The 20,159-nt window shown below is 31.6% G+C and overlaps 1 protein-coding gene across 1 annotated transcript in view; it reads right to left on the reverse strand.

Moving 5' to 3' along the window:
* The window catches only part of nAChRalpha1 (nicotinic acetylcholine receptor alpha1), a 416,158-nt gene that overhangs the window by 32,258 nt on the left and 363,741 nt on the right, over positions 1–20,159 (reverse strand). The window contains exon 4 of the mRNA XM_085945958.1: positions 19,310–19,419. Coding sequence (XP_085802084.1) covers positions 19,310–19,419 — 110 coding nt within the window. The remainder of the gene's footprint in view (positions 1–19,309; positions 19,420–20,159) is intronic.

The raw sequence follows: 20,159 nt of genomic DNA on the forward strand, positions 1-20,159 counted from the left end.
GACAGAATTTGACCGGCCAAGAAAGGTTCTTCTACTGATGCCCCCCTAGCTACCCACATCCTTACTTCCCTGCAGACCTTCCATTCCTTCTTAGCGACCGCAATCGGGACCCCATTGTGACACCTGGAGATCGAACTTCCCTCGAGTATAAAATAAATAAAAAAAAGATGGTGGCCAGTCTGTCACTTGACTTAAGTGCAAGTCTCAGAACCCACCCACCCTAGGTATTAAAAAATAATAAATACCAAACCACACAGACAAAGGGCTAAGCAAAAAAGATAAATTGCTACTCGAGGGAATTGCATCAATCATCCTTTAGCCGAGACCCTGAACTCCTGCGACACAAGACCGCAGAAGAAACCAGCCTACCGAGAGGCGAAGACGACGACAACGAAGAGGACAGACACCCAAACGCGTAGGTGCTGAAAACGGACGACAATCGACGGACGGCAGAAGTGAGAATGCGCCAGCAACTTTTCCTTAAACCAATAGAGACCACTTAATCGAGACCACAAATTGGGCCTCGGTCCGGTCGCGAAGCCACCGAGGCCCAACGAACTCAGAAGCGGTACAAAAATACCCTAAGGCAATCACAACGACAGTAACTAGAGATAACGGGGATGACTCCCATTTGAGTCGGCGCCCCAGTTAAACATTGCCATTACCCCAAGCAGCAAGCAATCCATCAGCAGTCTTCTCTCGCACTTACGACCCCGAACCTGCAACGGTTCGCGGCGCGAATTATTCACTCTTCTCCATACAAGTTTATCAAAACTTGAGAAGAGGTACTCACCGAGGTCCGAGATACCTACCGGTCGATACCTACTCCTCCAAATGTCAGATAGCGACTTAGTCGTTTTCGCGAGTTTAATTTGTTTCTTTACTATTGGACCCGGCTCCCAACCTTTCGGTATAAAGCCCTGCTCGTGCAATCTCGCTTACGCTAGTTAAAGTGAATAAGTAAATAATAAAAGTATTAATTTTATATAAACAATATCATAATAATAAATTAGTTCTATGAGATTTTGTTCTTGTATGTCTGTGTTTTCGCTTACTTGACTTTTCTTTATAACTTTTGTGAATGTGACATAATAAATTAACTATAACAGAGTGAACATTAGTTTCCATTTACTATATACTGTGCCTACCTGTTCTTCCAAACATTGAATGTACCTCCACTCCAGGCCCGGAGCTAGCCGAGGATTCGGAGGCCTACACCATGTGTCATTATTCATAACCTCAAAATATACGGTGTTTGACGTTTGTCATACTGAAGAAACATCCGCCATCTTGCAAAATCACTAGGTGATACAATAAAAATAACCAACACGTTTGTTCGCGGGGAGACTCACTAGGTGACTATTAATCACGTAGCGAGGCGTGAAGCGTGCAGTGTGGCCATTGCGATAATATAGTGTGCGTCCGTTCGCTAGGATAATATTTCACCTAGCACGTACTTACCAAGCAAGGCACCTGCCTATGTGGCCTTAGCCTTAATATCACAACTCAATTATAAAATATTAAACAGAAGTTCGTCATTTTGTAGATAAGAGCTGGATTTAGAAGTTCTATTATACGTATTGTAGATACAATACTACATTACAGTCTCAAAATTTATGGTATTGAAGCCATTGACTATGAGTAAATTATTGTGATGGACGGGTTCTAGTTTTTTTGGATTTTGGGTATGTAGACTGATACCTCTTTTCCCTTGCACCCATTGAACATGGCGAAAGAGAAGTTAGTGGCGGTATATATGTGCAAGGAACTCTGGCACATGTAGATACATTATTTGGGAGACGGAATTAACGTGGAGTAAAAATACGGAAGTTACCTGCACGGCCTCTGCTTATTGTTAGATAATACGTTACTTACATAATTAAGGTAAATAGTTTACATAACATAATGGGCAGGAAACATAAACATAATGGAAGGTGAGTTGCCTTCTGTGTGAGGCTGAAATAATGTTTAATTTTTGAGTGTAGATAATAATATTGGATATAGGTACTTAATTTGTTATTTTAAATAGTTATGTCTGTATGTATTGAAAGATTGTCACGTAAATAAAACACGCATTAAAAATTATTATAATATTTGACACTCAGGAATCTTTGAAATTATTGTAATTTATGGCCTGCAATTCAGCATTGTCATAAAGAAAATCTTGTTTTAAATTCTTCATCTACGGCTACTGGATTCACATTTATATTAAATTTATTAATCTAATATCTGATGAAGATAAATATTTTTATTAGCCCAGTGGCTAAACCAGATATATCTGGATTGATAGAAGAGATACTTTGAAACCTTGATACGATATGTCCTAGAACTTTGACGAATAAGGATGGTTATATTTCTTTTCATGATGGTATGATAGTTTTAAAGCCAGGTACTTCAAACATAATACTTCTCAAGAAATTGATATATTTTTATTAATTGGATAATACTGAACGTGTTCAGCAGGGGTGGATCGATATCTTTGTTTGGGGACTTAACATTTATTATGCTTAAAATATCGTAGAAACACAACGATAATTTCAATGATAATAAAGAAGTAGCTAGAACTTTTCAATACAATTAAGCCCAGAAATCTAGAGTTTTTTCGATACGTAATGCGTGGTGAAAAATACCATCTTCTGCAGATAATACACAATGACTTAAAGCTAACTTAATAGCTCTCTTATCATGGTTACCCTTCTCTCCAGTTTAAATTATAAATATTATATAAAGGTTTCATCTTCATAGAAAAAATATTTTCTTCTGATAAAAGCACTTATGATTAACCTGTTCTCTAAAATATACAGTATTAACAATATAAGGAGTTGACGATGTTCTACGAAGGACGTATATAGTTTAAATTAAATTATTCCTGTACTCCTTATATTTATTGTAAAATATTTATCTTAATAAAATATTGATTAAACCATTTATTTGTAACGGAAGTACATTGTGTGTGAGTTATAAATTATCTACCCTCAATCAAATGAATTAATATTAATAATACATCAGGCTTTTGAAATTGTTCAACAACAAAATGCCGATTCAGTAACATTTTAGAATGATTGAATTGGCAGGTGAGTGTTAAATTTCTATACATAATTTGGAATAATTGTGATGGGCGGAACCTCAATGTGCGCTACTATTTGAAACAACCTACACTATATAAATAACAAAATTAATCAATAACTATAAGCTCGAGACAGCTTAAAATTTCGTAAGTATTATTTACGACCTCTTTTTGTTATGTCACTTAGAATCTAGGTAGTAGCTTAATTCCTGGACGGCGTCAGAACCTCTCCCAATTTTACTTGCATTTGCTAATAATTTAATATTAAACTATTAATTTTATTTTATTTCTTTTGACCATATCCGATCCTAATAAGATCATATTAATATGCCTCTACAGCAGTGGTTCTCACGAGAAATTTAACTGTGGCCGCACAATTGACATTGAGAGTTCTATGGAAACGTCTAGCGGCCGTATCAAATTTCATTTTTGTTGTGATTAGAAAAATTAAAGCTAAATTTTATTTACATACTAAAAGAAAATGGATCAATTATTTGAAAATAATGCAAATGGAAATTCCTCAATACTCCTTTTTCTAATGCGAGCCGCATGGCTGCTTCTAAGTGGCTTCAACTGGCTTCGATATTTATTTTTTATGAACTGCATTACACTGAATGATCTTTCACAGTATACAGTACTAGAAAAAATCGACAATATTAATAAAGCAATTGTTGCCAATTCTTTGAATTGACTTTATTCTCAGAAATGGACTATTTCACACATGATCTCATCACAAAATCACATTATGGATCATTTGAGAGTGAAAAGAAATTTAAGACAAGTCATGTGTATTCAACCAATGTCATAATTTTATGAATAAATTTTTGAAATATTATTCTGTAAAGTGCTGGTGGCCGCAGCAAAAGCTTCTGGTGGCATGTGGCCACCAGGGCTGCACATAAAAACTTCTCTATAGAGTAGAGATTTTGTATTAACAGAATTTGTTTTTACGAGAAATGGATGTTAGCCACTTGCTCGACCTATAAGATACATATTCTGACTCCAAATTCAAATTAAAAATCAATATGTCTATTTGCCAGAGAAATTCAAACACAGGACTCACAATATTATAAGCCATCGCGTAAGCCGCTCATCGTGGGCGTAACCATTATTATTAACTAAATACTTCGCCACATTTTATTTTTCTAATACCAATGTTTCTGAGGTGATCCGAATTATGTATAATCAATATGGAATGGTACATTTATTTAAATCCTGTAAATTATTACAATAAATAAAACATATTTTAATGTTAAATTATTATTTTGTATGTCGGCCTATTTGCATTTATGTCGCCATAATTGGCAGCTATTTTGACGTTTTAATATTTAAATATGCATGCCATTTCATACACGCGATACTTAATAGTAGTGTTGTTTGCTACAAATTAATATAACATGTTAAATAGCTTTCAATTATTTTAAACTGTCACTTTCCTATATTTATGTTCTAAAGTACTTCTGAAGAAAGTATTTTTAAGTCGTTGGATTCATAATTTGGAAAACCGTCACAAATATCAAAAACAAATTCTAGATAACTAAAATATATCAAATGGGATTTGAATTCACATCCTTCGTATTCCGATTTAATCACACGGATTTTTTTACAACTATACGTTTAAGACGTTCTGTAAGATTCTATTAATATTGATGAACATTTTTTCTAAATAAATGTATTAAAAAAACTAACTTTGATTCGCAGAGGGCGTCGGGGTAATTTAAAATGTACTTATTGTATTCTACCATATTGTTTTAAATTTTAAATTTAATAATGAATTTTGAAAAAGAGATAAGGTTTATATTAAAAGTCTTAATAAATAAATACAGCCAAACTTATGTCTACAGGAGAAGTTATATCCTATTGTACATAAAAATAATGCTGTCAAGTAAAATTATCGGAAAAAGACTTTGCGAAAACTTTAGAATGGATGATTACGATTACTGTCTAATCAAACGAAATACTTTTGACAGTATCTTATTTATTATGAATTTTGTTTGTATGCCGCAGAAATAAATGAATTGACTTAAATTTAAAGTTGTATTTTGTTTTAATGATACTATTTCCTTGATGAAAATCGATTAAAATACTTAAACAAATTTAGTCGATAAAGACATCAGTTGGAAGTTTTATAAACTTTTTATATAAAAATATCTCTTGATGGTAATTTCTTTTAAGTGTAGTTGAATTGAGCCATATACAAAAAATGTATTTAATTTATTTATAAATTTTGATGTAAAATCTTTTTTATAACCGCTATCTTTGGCTGCATATTATGATAATTCGTTATTGTGTAGGTTAGAATAGTATATGATTTTGTTCACTCAAATATTTTCAACAATGATTGTTGAGTCATTTTTTAGCGTAAATGTAAATGTAGCAGTGAATTATAAGATATTCTATGTCTTTTAAGAATATATTAATATATATGAATTCACATTTCAGTTCACAAAGACTAATTTTATTGTTTTTAAAAATATATAATATTAATTGTAAATAGAAAGATATTTTTACATAGTTTATTTTAGCATTTTGTTATATTTTTTATTACCTAATTTATTGTCCGTTTTTCTTTGTTATTTATTATCTTCTATTACAGTAAATATATTTGAAATATAATTTTTGGCTCTTTATAAAATTAACAAATTGTTAAAAATGTTGTACGTATAAATGCTGCTGTAAAACGGTTACAATTAATTTTGTACTTAAATAAAAATACAATAAAAACATTACCATCAGAAGAGAGAAGAAAACAATATAAATAATGTTAAGCAATAAAATATATATATTTTTTAAAAACAAAATTCACAGCACATCATTGATGACGTTTATGTCACTTGTTCCACTGTAATCGTTGTCACATTAATTAATCTATAATTTAATCAGAAAAATGCATAATATGTACATACTATACATACAAATAGCCTCACTCAAGTTGCTGAGCGGAATAATTTAGGGTGTAAGAAAAAGAAAAGAGTGTAAACGAAATTGCCTGGGAGTATATCATCTTTATGATCCAAACATAAGGCGAGACTCATACTCATATTATATAGAGTGCAAAAGAACGGATTATGCGCCATTCCTCGGCTCATAATGCACTAATGGCCGTGGTGTTAGCGCTCTTTTTTTAGCGCCCCGGGGCGGTTTTGCAGGGCGGTAAGTGGCATCTACTTAACCACAAGAGAGTGCATTCAAGAAGGCTTGGATGATATCTTATTTGTGAAAGATGGCCACATCCTTGTGTTGTCTGCTCGGGTCATAACGTCATATAGTGTTTTCGTAGCTAAGTGCAGTTTTCATAGACAATAAAAATGTATATTTCATGTAAAGATAAGAAATAATACCGTCTTAATAGAAAAAAGATTAAAATGATGTTGTCAGTAGCTATAGAGCCTATATAAAAACATGTTTATATAACGTTTTTTACTCTTAGAGAGATTATCTGATTTATCGCTGTCTCGAAGTATTCCACGCATTTATAAAATGTACTAATATCAATTACTTCTTGGCCATTTCCTCACATCTAAGCATCGTGCCTAGCACAAAATATAGCTGTTTTCTTAGCCATCAAGATTTTTTGACTTGAGTAATTATAAATATTTGTCGATATTATTTTTATTGTAAGTGTTGATTGTTTCATATTTTGTGTTTTGTTAATATTTTAAAATAATTTGTTTGATGCGCCTGATGTAATATGAAATATTCATGTCCGATCTTATTAATTTTAAGTTAATTTATTATTGGGAAGGTATAATTGGACGGATAATTTATGTACCTATTGTTATATTGTTTCTGTCGCCTTTGATTTTGTTTGATAAATACTGTTTTTAAAAATGTATTCAGTTGAAAATGTCCCTCTGAGGTGGACGAAATTGGTCCAAATTTATTTATTAAAGTAGAATAAGTACTACAAAAAATGCGTTTTATTAAATCAAACAACAATATAATACAGTTCCACCTTATTGATAGTTAAAAAAATAAAAGAAATTCTCTATCCCTCCATATTCTATGTTTCTCTCGAAGCGGGTGCTCTCAGCAAGGTCTTTTGCTTGGTCACTCTAGTGCACTGACCTTCTTCTACTACTTTGCCTTCCTTAGTGCCTACCCAAAAACGAAATGCATCTTAGACAAATTGTCGAAAGCTGTATTTTTAATCGGAATCTCTGAATAGTTGACTGGCTTTTCCTATGTTTTGTCCAAGAAACACGAAGCATTTGGCCCCACTTCTACATATCATTGACATCAATTGCTTTTCTCTCGATTGCCTTTAGGACCCATGACTTGACACTATGAAAAATTAATACTGATAACACTAATGGTTGCACAAAAATAATTTTCGTGGGAGTTGAAATTCCTTAAAAAGTCATAGAAATATACTTATAAAGATTGTAGGGCGAATAGTTTTAGCAATTAAGCTATATACTTCGTAGTCTGGCTACAGTTTTTTTTCTATTAACATCTACTTTTTTCGTATGGAAGTAGGGTGAAGACCACAATAATTCTATACAGAACTACAGACACCATATAAATATATTTCTTACGATAAGCAAGTCAAGTTTCAATAATTTGATTCTATAAAACATGTTTTATGTTAATATTGCTAGAAAATATCTGTAGAAAATTTAGATATCTTCAATTATATTGTTATTGAACATATATAACTTTTGAAAACAATTCTGAGAAAATGTATTTATAACAATACATTTTCTCAGAAGTGTTTTCAAAATTATGTTTGTTCAATACTTAGAATATAACATTCTTAAATCTTGTGAATTATTAGTTGAATAAAAAAATTGTTAATTATATTATGATTGGTATTAATTTAATGTTTTTTGATTACTGAATAGTTTCCTATACTATATAAGAACTTATTTTTAGTATATTTTGGAAGGTTACAGAAATATTTAGTTTTATGCCGTAACCTTCGAAAAACTTAAGTAAACAATTTTAGACAAATAAATATAATTGTTTCGCTTTGCTAATACGATTAATACTTATTTGATATCTAAAGGTGCAGCAGTAACCTAATGGTAATGCTAATTTAGAAAGCAGTAAATGTATTGACACAATTTATATAAGAGTCAGGGTTCGGTGGGTGTTGTATTATAAATTTTGTTAGATTGGATCCATCTAGTTCAGTCATGTACTTTTATGTACTTTTTTATGATTTATGATGTTTGTAACATGTTTTATACAAGGCAATATTAACCCAAGTTGTATTATTACGCCGTGTCTGCAGTTCGATGCAAATTTGCTATTAAAAATGCATCTTTCTTTATGGCCCCGCCAATCTCCAGCCGGGCTTGGTTGAGTGCATATTATTTTAAGCACTTTATTCCTGGCTTCAGCTTGCGCTACTACTAATAGTAGCCTGCCAGTTCAACAGCTGTTGATGCATCGCATTTAATCCCTTTACCAACGAAAGCGCAATATGCGAGCTTTTAAAAGCTTTTTACCAAGTTTCCTCCACTTTTTTTATTGTTCGCATGCAACAAAGGTGTTAAGTATGCGCCCTGAAATTTTTCATATACTTACAAGACGTCGGTTATTTACATTGTAATAAAAATAAGGTCACGCGATAAAATATAATTTTGTTGCCATATTAAATAATTTATATAAGAAACGTATTTTATTATACATATTGTAGTTAGAAAATTACTTTATGGGATTAAATTTGTTTAATTTAAATCGAAGTCAAGTAAAAAAAGAGGCTAACAATATTTGATTTGAGTATTGCGGAGCAATAATCTATTAGTTGTTTGCTATGGTTAGAATGAGGTCGATTAATATTATAACTAACAATGTATTGATAGATATTTATAATAATAAAAATCGATGACTTTTGCATTTATCATATTTTAGTTATCATAAACTGTAAATACATTTTTTCTATATGAAACGGATTAATATAATATTTACTACCATAATGTTATTATACTATCGGCAAGTTATGTTATTTTAACATGTGGTTTTTAGATATAACACCAACTAGCCACAGCTACAAGTAAATTACCAATGCATAAATCAAGTAAGTACAAAACAAATTAAACACGAACATGTCCGTGTATGTTTTACACGGACAATATTTTTTTTATTGAATAATATTAAGTGTACCTACGTATCGTAAATACATAATAATTGTATAAGAAAGTAGTGACTGTCAAACGATACATCAATATTTCATACACATATTTGGCAATATCTATATATATATAAAACAAAGTCGGGTTAGTTACACCATTTATAACTCAAGAACGGCTGGACCAATTTTTATGATCTATAATTTATTGGATTTGTCTCCGCCCCGAATAGCAGAATAACCATTAAATCATTGGATAAATCACGGAAAAAATAAATTATGAAGAAAATTCATTTTCTCATACATTTTGTAAGGAACGGCTTTTGACCGATATCGATGAATTTAAACGACCTCGAGCATTCGAAAATAAAAGAAAATCACACAAAAAAATTCAATCCGTATACAACGCCATCTCTGATACATGACAGAAACAATAAACAAGAAACAAACAAAAGAAAGAATAATAGTCGAAATGTCTATCTGTCAATGGTGTAGTGTGCCCAACATTTCGTGCTTCACGTCAACAGCTCAATTTGCTTGAAAACGATACTCATTGGGATATGACAATCGCTGAAGCAATTGTTTCTGCATCTCCAAGTCAGATACGCACATTATTTGATATCATTATTTCGACATGCTTCCCATCGAATCCACCTGAACTATGGAACAAGTGAAAGGATGACATGTCAGAAGACATTTTACATCGAATTTGTCAGTTCAGGGAATCCCGATCTCGAGGTGAATGAGGAGATACATAACCAGGCTTTGCTTTTGATCGAATACATGTGTTACCTCATGTGCGGCAGTTTTTTTATTCAAGTTAGGAATACCAACGCCACATCGTAGAATGAACGACGCTTTCAATCGAGAATTGGAACGTGATCGTGAATATGATCGAGATGCATTGAATCAATCAGTTCGAACGAATGTACCACTGTTGAACCCTCATCAAGGAAGTGTTCGATACGTTAATGAAGGCAATTGGCTTATTTTTCCTCGACGCGCCCGATGGAACTGGGAAGACATTCCTCATGTCATTGATTTTGGCTACTGTTCGTGCGAGATCCGAAAATGCTGTAGCAGTTGCTTCTTCTGGGATAGCGGCCACGTTGTTAGAAGGATGCCGAACGCCTCATTCAACGTTGAAATTGCCGACTGAAAAACCGACATGCAACATTGCGAAATACTCAGCAATGGCCAAAGTTTTGTTAGCAAGTAAAATCATCACCTAGGATGGATGCACAATGGCGCACAAACGCGCATTGAAAGCACTCAATCGAACTATGAAAGATCTGCGCAATAACTTAATAAGTTTTGAAGGCGCAATGATTCTACTATCTGGCGATTTTCGCCAAACACTACCAGTCATTCCAAGATCGACCGCTGCTGATAATATAAATGCTTGCCTCAAATCATCGACTCTGTGGTACTATGTGAAGACACTTCAGCTGACGACAAACATGCGAGTTGCATTGCTAAACGATCCATCTGCCGAACATTTCTCCAACCAATTGCTGACTATCGGTAACGGCCGTGTTCCTGTCGATGAATTGAGCGGATTGATTTCGTTTCCGCTGAATTTTTCCAATTTCGTCTCAACTAAGGACGAACTCAACAACAAAGTGTTACCGAACATCATTGCTAATCACAAACATGACAATTGGTTGAGTGAACGAGCATTCTTGCGGTAAAGAACAAAGATGTGGATCACTTAAACTTCATAATTCAAAATCAAATCGTTGGTCCACTGCATTCCTTCAAATCTATCGACTGTGTAACAAACGAAGACGAAGCAGCCAACTATCCAACTGAATTATTAAACTCATTGGATCTGCCTGGCTTGCCACCGCACAATTTACGACTGAAGGTTGGCTTGGTAGTCATCATTGAATTGAAATTGAATTACAATATGTGAACATACCAGACCCAGGATTCGAACATGGGACCCTCAACACTATAGACCGGCGCTTAATCCACGCGGTCATCGTGTGTGTACAGTGTGTACAGTTCAATATAATTAAAATACTTTTCATTTTGATTTGATTTTTGCACATTTATTGAACTTATTCATTTTGAGTATTCATTTTAACTTAATAAAAAACTGAATTTAATTCAGCTAATAAGTTAACACAAGATTATTGATTCTGAGGCGGTACGAAGTTTGCCGGGTCAGCTAGTTATTAAATAAATACGGAATCACCTAAAAGTTAATAATATTCCTCCATTATCTTAATATGTGCTAATTAAATGTGATATACTAAAATATAAATAATATACTATAACTTTTATGCAAAAAAAGATTTTAGACTCTAAACAGAAGCAGTCCGATTAAAAATTCAAATGATTGTACGTGTGGTAGTATTAGTAACATGTTTATAATTTCACCGTCTTGTGTTGATTTTCTTAAAAATATAATAGCGGCTCGTGTTCTGATTGAAGTCTGTTGCTTTATTTAGATAATCTATATATGGATTTATCGGTGTTTAACGTCTTTAATAAATGCAGCATGTTTTTGAATGCCTAGAAAATACCTTTCTATAGGTACGAGGGTGGGTCAATAAGTCCTTAGAAAAGCCGACAGGTGGCGCGACTAGTACTGTAAGCGGTTTGTTTTCATGCAGCGGCACTACCGATTCAGTATGCTGCGAAGTTTCAATCAGATTGGTCGGGTTGTTGTGTGTTTCTCGTACATTTAAAAAAAATTTGCTTGTGGAAAATGGAAAAATGGAAAATGGAGAAAATTGAGTTTAGAGCTGTTATTAAACATTTTAATATAAAAGGGTTAACAGCAAAGGAAATAAAAAATGAGTTGGATTTAGTTCACGGTATATCTGCTCCTTCACTTGCAACTATTTATAACTGGTTAAATGAATTTAAACGTGGTCGTACATCAACAAAGGATGAACCACGCTCAGGACGTCCTGTAGAGGTGACTACACCAGAAATGATCAATAAAATCCACGATATGGTGTTAAGTGACCGAAGATTAAAGTTGAGTGAGATAATTGAGGTTACAGGGATCTCAAAAGGTAGCGTCATTTCTATTTTACATGACAAATTGGGCATGAAAAAAATTTCTGCAAGATGGGTGCCGCGTTTGCTCACAGTCGACAATAAACGCAATAGGGTGGTAGCCTCTAAAGCCCTGTTGTCGCTCATGCAACGCAATCCGGATGAATTTTTTCATCGCTTTGTGACTGTAGATGAAACATGGATACACCACTATACTCCCGAGACGAAAGAACAGTCAAAGCAGTGGATTGCGAAAGGCGAACCATGTCCAAAGAAGGCGAAAACCGTAAAATCAGCTGGTAAGGTTATGGCTACTGTATTTTGGGATGCACGTGGAATTATTTTCGTTGACTATTTGGAAAAAGGAAAAACAATAACAAGGGATTATTATGCATCTTTATTGGACCAGCTAAAAAACAAAATTAAAGAAAAACGGCCTCATTTAAACAGGAAAAAAATCCTCTTTCATCAGGACAATGCCCGTGTTCACACATGTTTACGATCAAATAAGTGGACAACGTTTTTTTTCAAATGAAGAAGTCATCGATCGGACAAATGCTTATTTTGAGGACCTTCCGAAAACTTATTTTTCTGACGGTTTAAAAAAAATTGAGAAACGTCTTACCAAGTGTATTGAGCTCCAAGGAGATTATGTTGAGAAATAAAAAAAAATACAAAAATAAAAACTGTTTTAATGCTTTTTTCTAAGGAATTATTGACCCACCCTCGTAATATATGCGTAAATTTTATATTTAAATGTTTTCTTTCATACGATATTGTGTGAAATCAGGGCTTGAAATAAATGGGAGCGCACCGAAGCGCCGTTCCGGTTCATGAAATCAACAAAATTATCGCTCCGTCTCGTGGAAAAAATTATTTTACCGTTTGAGCTAGATACCAAAAAATCTGACAGGTTTATTTATGCGAATAATATATTAATATTTTCGGAAAATTATCGGACGCTCCGGTTCGTAAAATTTTCATTTCGAACGATGTGTAAAATGCATTAAATGTGAAATTGAGATCGAAATTAAGTATACACACTAATTTATTTTGGTAATATCTGCTCATATAAGCAAGTATGTAATTAACTAACTAGGTAAATCTGAAGTAAGGCTATTAGTTTCAAAATCGGTTACCTCGTTTTTTACAGGTTTTTGATATTTTATTTGATTCTGTTTTTGTAAGAACTTTTCCATTGTATGTACATTCATAAAACATGAAATCCAGCTTCGTTTGTTACTTTAAATATAATTAAACTAGAGGATGATTATATTTATCAGCCGCAATTTATTTTTGTATTTTACGAGTGACTTTAAACGTGATTTTTAAAATTATTTTAAATGACGTTAAAAGCATTTAATTATTTTCTGCTTGCTTTGTCTTGCATGTCTAAATTTAATATTGATTCATGTTTTCTTTGGCAACTAGGTGGAAAGGGTGGTTACCGACTTTGACACTAAGGGCGTCAAATTATTGTAGTACTTATAATGTCATATTAAACAAGTGCAGCTCTGCCCTGCTACGTAAAAAGATAGTATTTTGGTTTTAGAGAAATCAAGCTTTAAAATTTTCTCTTATATAGACACGTCTGTTTAGAGATTATGTCAAAACAATCCAATAATTTTACATAATATAAGAGAAAAGGTAGTTTAAAATTTGGGCTCTCTAACTTTGCCAAAACCAAAATACGTGCTCGTCGTATGTCAAAATTGAGTTTTTATTGTATATTCAAACCATGATCCTGGACACTCCTTAAACGTTGTAGATAATCTACTTATATAATTTTGAAGCCTTATTATCCGTTATAGTTATTTTACACATTTGATGACTGCATAAAGTATTTTTGTTACATAAAATAGTATTCTTTTAAACCTCTCGCTCTAATGTTTTAGAATATAGTCATATTTCGGTACATAACTGTGCAGTGGTGTTAAGATTTTTTACGTTTATTAATTTTTAAACGCATTTATGAAACCATAAGTATAATTTATTACGAGATATTTTTTGTAAAATATTCACGATAAAAAATTATATTGATAATCTCTGTGATCCTAAATTTGACAAGAATTAGGCATTATATTATTCAAAAAATCGGCAAGATTAACACATTTGAAGATGATTCTAAAGATACTTATTATAAGCTATGTCTTTGACCATTCAAGTGTGATAAACATCTTATGAATAATGATTGCTTTATAATAATTATTGACCTAAGAATAAGGTAGTGTTTTTTTTAAATACGCCATTTCTTTTGTCATTCCCCAGTGGTTAAGCTACAACATACGGCCGTAGCCATAAATTGACAAACTATAATTGAAGTAGGGAATAAAATGATATTGACGCGCGTGTTTGAACATGTACCGTTTAAAAATAAAATAAAAAAAAAACGGTTAGGTGCAATTTTGACCTTCGACGAGCATGTCCCCCCTAAAAGTCATTTGTAGCTAACTTAATCAGTCGACCAGATGTATTTGTTTCAATTTCATACATTTAGGCTTCATATAGAAGAAGGTTTTTTCAACATCTTTGGATGGAATACTTTTTTAATAATATTACATTGTTGTTACAAGATTGACGTAATTTTATCAAGTTTTTACATTATCACGCGTAAGTTTGTCTGAAGGATATTAGTTTGCCCCTTTTGACGTCATGAACAGTATATTATATTTTAAAAAGAAACTTGAGTAATATTATACTCATATTGTACAATATAATGGAAATATTTCTACATCACATTGTAATAAGCTGATATTGGAAAACCATTATTCATCAGACGTCCTCTGTGATCTTCAAACTTTTCTTTCTTTTTCTTGTAAGATAAAATTTGATTATTAATAATCATTGGCTTATCGCAAAGAAGCCATACATATATTTTTAGTATAATTTTCATATTAAATAACTAAAACATATTTTTTGCCATGTTTGGAATTTTGAAATTTATATTAGCCACTTGTTCAACTTATAAGGTAATAAAACAATATGTGAACCAGTAACCCACGGAATTATAAGAGTTAGATGGCCGTAATTGAGATAAATAGATAGTCCCACAGTAGATCTGAAGAATGATCTGGCAAAATAACTGGAAAGCGTTGGCGATGGATTATATCGAACGAAAGAAGTTTTTAAAGGAGGCAAAAGCTCGTCTAGAGCTGTATTGTTATAATTAATTCTAAGCTCCTCAGAACACATTAAAAAATAATATACGAATTTACCTGCCCCTGTATTCGAACTTGTGACCCACTATTTTCGAATTGGCCATTTTGTTATTCATCTATCACAGGCTATTTTTTTTAGACAGGTACAATTTACATCTCAATTGGTATATCATATTTATATAGTATTGATATATGTGTCCTTGATAAAGACATAAGAAATCAAACTAACTGTTCGTTCTAATAGGTTTTAAAATTAACTTATTTTTATTGATGGCAATTATTGGGAGTCCATCATGTTTACCAGAAATTGCAACACATGCCAACATATTATTCTACGCAAAATTTAGGTAGCCGTTTTATTGTAAAATCTTAAGATAGCTTACATATAAATCAATTTGATGTATTTTCTAATTATTAACCATTTTTTCTACATCTTGAATTTTAAAACAATATATACAAAGCATTGAAATATGGAGTGGACATTTTCTGTTGTTACTTACATATAAATGATAAATTGATAATTTATTATAGTCTTAATTTTGAAAATACAATCAATCGCATTGTACATTATATAAATCAAGTAATGTTTTCGATAAACAGTTATATTTAAGTTAAAAATTTTGCCTGTTCTTATATATTATAATAATATTATATATCATAGTGTGAAGGTTTTTTTTTACCCTGAAGAAATTAAAAAAAATATTTATCTTGTGTATAGTGGGAAATAACTTTCCAGATACACAATTTTGACCGAATATTCTGTTAATTTAACACAATCACTCTATTTTTAATAATAATCATCATCGTGAAAATATTAGTTAAATGCTGGAGTGCTAGAATTTTTTTTGACCATGTCTAATCCTAATAAGACTATATGGGTATTAACAGATGTTTTGTTTTTACGAAAAATGATGTTATCCACATGCTGAACCTATTAGGTCCATACTCTGACTCAAACATAAATTGAAAAACAATATGTGTATTTGTCAGACCCAGGATTCTAACCTGTGACCCACGACGTTATAGGCCGATGCTTAAGCCACTCGGCCATCGTGGAGTTGGAAAGATATATCGCAATACAATTTGAGAATCGTTTTATTTTAAAATTTAATACAGGCTAGATAAAGTGTAGAATCAAGGGTTATTGTTTATAAATAATGGTCACCTTAGTGACAAAATTGGAGTGATTTATTATTCATAATACATTTAATATATGGTTTTGTTATGTGACCTTATATTATTAAAATAATTATTATGTATTGTAAATAAATTAAAACTATTTAATAAAGATTATTATTATTATTTATGCTACTTAATAAAATTTTAATTATATTTTTCATAAATAATGTGTGAAATAGTAACAGTTCTTTTAATAGTTGCCAAGAAAACAAACAAGTAAAAAAAATGGTATATATAATATATATTATTTAATTATCAAATGAATGTTCCAACTGCACTTGAATAATCTAAGCCTCTGAAAATACAAGAAAGACTTTTCAAACCGAAAATAAATTAATCAAATTTAATCTCCGGCTCTTGAAATTAATTAACAAGTAATTCGCTATCAATTTATGGAAGTGTTGTATTTAATTTATACATCTACCAAACACAAAGTGCTTTTTTAATATGAAAAATACTTTCATTTTCATGTCGAGCCTCACCTAGCCCGCGCTCAAAAAGTTCAGCGGAAAATTAATGGCTAAACGAATTTCAGAATAAATTGTGAAGAAATAGCTTCGTCTGGTTTGATTACTTTTTAACTTGGCCAACGATTAAAAACTAAGTACAAAGAAATACTATCTTCATACTTGACATGGTCTATGATTAATCATCCGCTTTTACTTTTTGTGAGAAAGTTTGTGAGGGATGAAAGAAATGGTTTCTTATCAAAGTGTTACAAGCCGCAAGGTATATTTCTATTCTTTCTAAGTTAGAAACTTCATTCAAGTGCATCTATAATATCTATCAATCATCGTTAGTGAAAGTTAATTAACTCGTGTATTTTATGTCATACTATGACACAAGTTTATATTATAAAAATAAATACAAATATTATTTTTATAAGATTTTGCATTTACTTGGAAATAATTCGTGATAATTTATAAAAAAGTTTATCACTTGCTATTCACCACATTTTTAATACTATACGACATAATTTATTGTGTTTCGGCAAGTGGTTTTGACTCTACTACTACGATTTTTTTTTTTAAATTTACGAAAAAAACGCGCGGATTTTTGTCCCGGCGATAAAATTCGCAACGTATGAAACGGACGTTAGAATTAATTTGTCACAAAATTAACCAGCGTAACGCTCCTGCAGGTTTGTTCATATTGTGTTATTATTTATGAAGTCTAGTATATTACATTACATCGTTTTTATTAGGTCGTATTCTTATTTGTCCGGTGGTTGTTTATCTAGTACAAATCTTGCAATCGTTTTTTAACTAACCTCCTGACTAGCTAGACATTTAAAACTTTTAGAATATATCAGAACACGATGCCAATGCATTTTTTTTATTACTTTTAGCCATCTTTAAGAAGAATTAAATTCATTTTCAGTTAATTCTGTTTTGTATGAAAAGTTATTTCGGAAGAAATCCGTAATCCAGTCCACTAAGCAACTAAATTATAAACAATATATACGTGCGTAACTATGGAAATCAATATGAAATGTCAAAATGATATTTCAGTATTATTTCTATCAAGTACAAATTTTTTTGATCGTTTAAGCTAGTCAAGTTTATATGATTCAACAGAAAATTTAAGAACGTTGTATATAAAAAGTTCTTTTTATCTTGTAATTATTTATATTTTTGACCTGGAGTGAACCCGACCCGAGGAGTGAATTATGATCTGTATGAACGTGATAAATTTATTAACAATATATATACTTATATAAAATTAGAATGAAATAGGTTGAAACTATAATATTTATTGTAAAAACTCATTATATTATATTGCAGTGGTTTTTGAACTTTTTTCGTTTCACAGCGCCCTTAGTAAATACATATTTTTTAACGGCGTCCTAAAATATAAACCATTGGGGTGAGTGAGCTTGTTGTTCACCAAACAGCTACTCTCATTTTCCGTTCCACATTGAGTTTTGAGCGGTATATATTTTGGGTTTTATTACAGCTTTACAGGGGTAAGTTATCGCAAATGAAACCAAGATTCACTGAGCTTTGGCACTCAGTAGAAGATATTTACCCGTAACTTTTAAGATTTCGGCATATCTTGTTTTTTAAATACTATCTCAAGACAGCTCAATTTAGCTGTATTTATATGTCTGCTAATATTAATCTATAAAATAATCTTAAATTGAGCTCTAAAATAATCTTGAATCTATTTGAACTTTAATATAATATTAGGTATAGTATTAAAAATATTTTAGAAAAAAGTTGCTGTGTTGAATATAAATATAAATTATATGATTGCTTATAAAATAAGTCAACAAAGCATATTGATTTATCATTGTGACTGTATATCAACGCAAGATGCTAATCTAACTTGATACTGATCTGCGGTCGGAGGAGATTTTACATAACACCTTAATCGCATACCGTTCTTGTTTGCATCTTGCTTCGATTAGTGGGTGCCTCATTAGCGTAATTGGTAAAACTGGTATGATAGTTGAGTCAAATCTATTCATCTTCATAAAAGGAAATCCAAAACTTACAACAGCAGAGCTACACAACATGGAAAAATGCATATTGAGAGTAACGCGGAAAGATCAAAAAATAAACCATTGTATCCAGAAAGACAACGGTATGTGATGTGATAAAATTTGCTAACTTGACGTCATGTTAATGATCCCTCATCAATTCAGTCACACAGTGGTGCATACGGAATCGATGAATTCATCAAGTTAATGTACGTAGCACAAAACAACGAAAGCCCAAGAAGACAGGAACGTGTTAGGAGAGGCCTTAATCCATCAGTAGATTGACCTTGACTGATGATGACGATGTTAATAATATATTATGTCCATATACTTACTTATTGTAGAGAACTATATCCGGTAGCCATATGTGTTCAGATGGTACGTGTAAGGTGTCAACACCCCCATAGTCGTCCGGATTCCATTTCAGCTTGTAGTCATTCCATTCCTGAAACAAACAAAATTAATTGATTAGTAAACTTATTTGTATTTTACGTACAAAGCTGTCAGTGTCAGTATGCATAAAATAAAATAATTTGAGATATTAAGAGCAATTAAAATTCATTATTTTCTTTTCATATATTAGTTGAAAATCAGATATTACTGAAAAAAACATTCCAGTTTTATACAGCTAATAACCCTATACTTGGTTTAAACAGGTAAGTAATTTTCTACATTAAAATATATAAGTAAGTACAACACAAACACAGACCCCTCCAAACCAACCTACCCCACACCACACTCGTATAAAACTTATCATGAGGCCCTACGTTTGGGTGTGAAGATACAGCAGTTTTTTTTATGCCTGGGAATGTTTTTTAAAATTTATAAAAAATTCAAGCTATATGGTTTATATTGGAAATATCGACACATTTAATAAAATAACCCTAAACTATAGCGATAATGTTAGGAAGTTTACAACACTAAAATCTGCAATTAGAAATTACTTCAAAATTATTTAATTATTATTATCTTCTTCCATCTCCATTTAAATAGTAGATAGATGTATTAATTATTATATTAACGGAAATGTTACGATATAATTTAGACAAAGGGGTATCCAACAAAACTGAAGGTAGATTTCATGCGGAGAATTCAATAAAGTAGATTTTCTCAATGCGTACATAAATATTAGTTTATCAATATTCTTAAAAATTAAGCGAAAATAAAATTTTATAAAAAAACTAT

The sequence above is a fragment of the Rhyacophila brunnea genome, unplaced genomic scaffold (genome assembly GCF_057557595.1).
Source record: "Rhyacophila brunnea isolate RB1 unplaced genomic scaffold, BYU_Rbru_1.0 scaffold_19, whole genome shotgun sequence".
NCBI classification, from domain to species: Eukaryota; Metazoa; Arthropoda; class Insecta; order Trichoptera; family Rhyacophilidae; genus Rhyacophila; species Rhyacophila brunnea.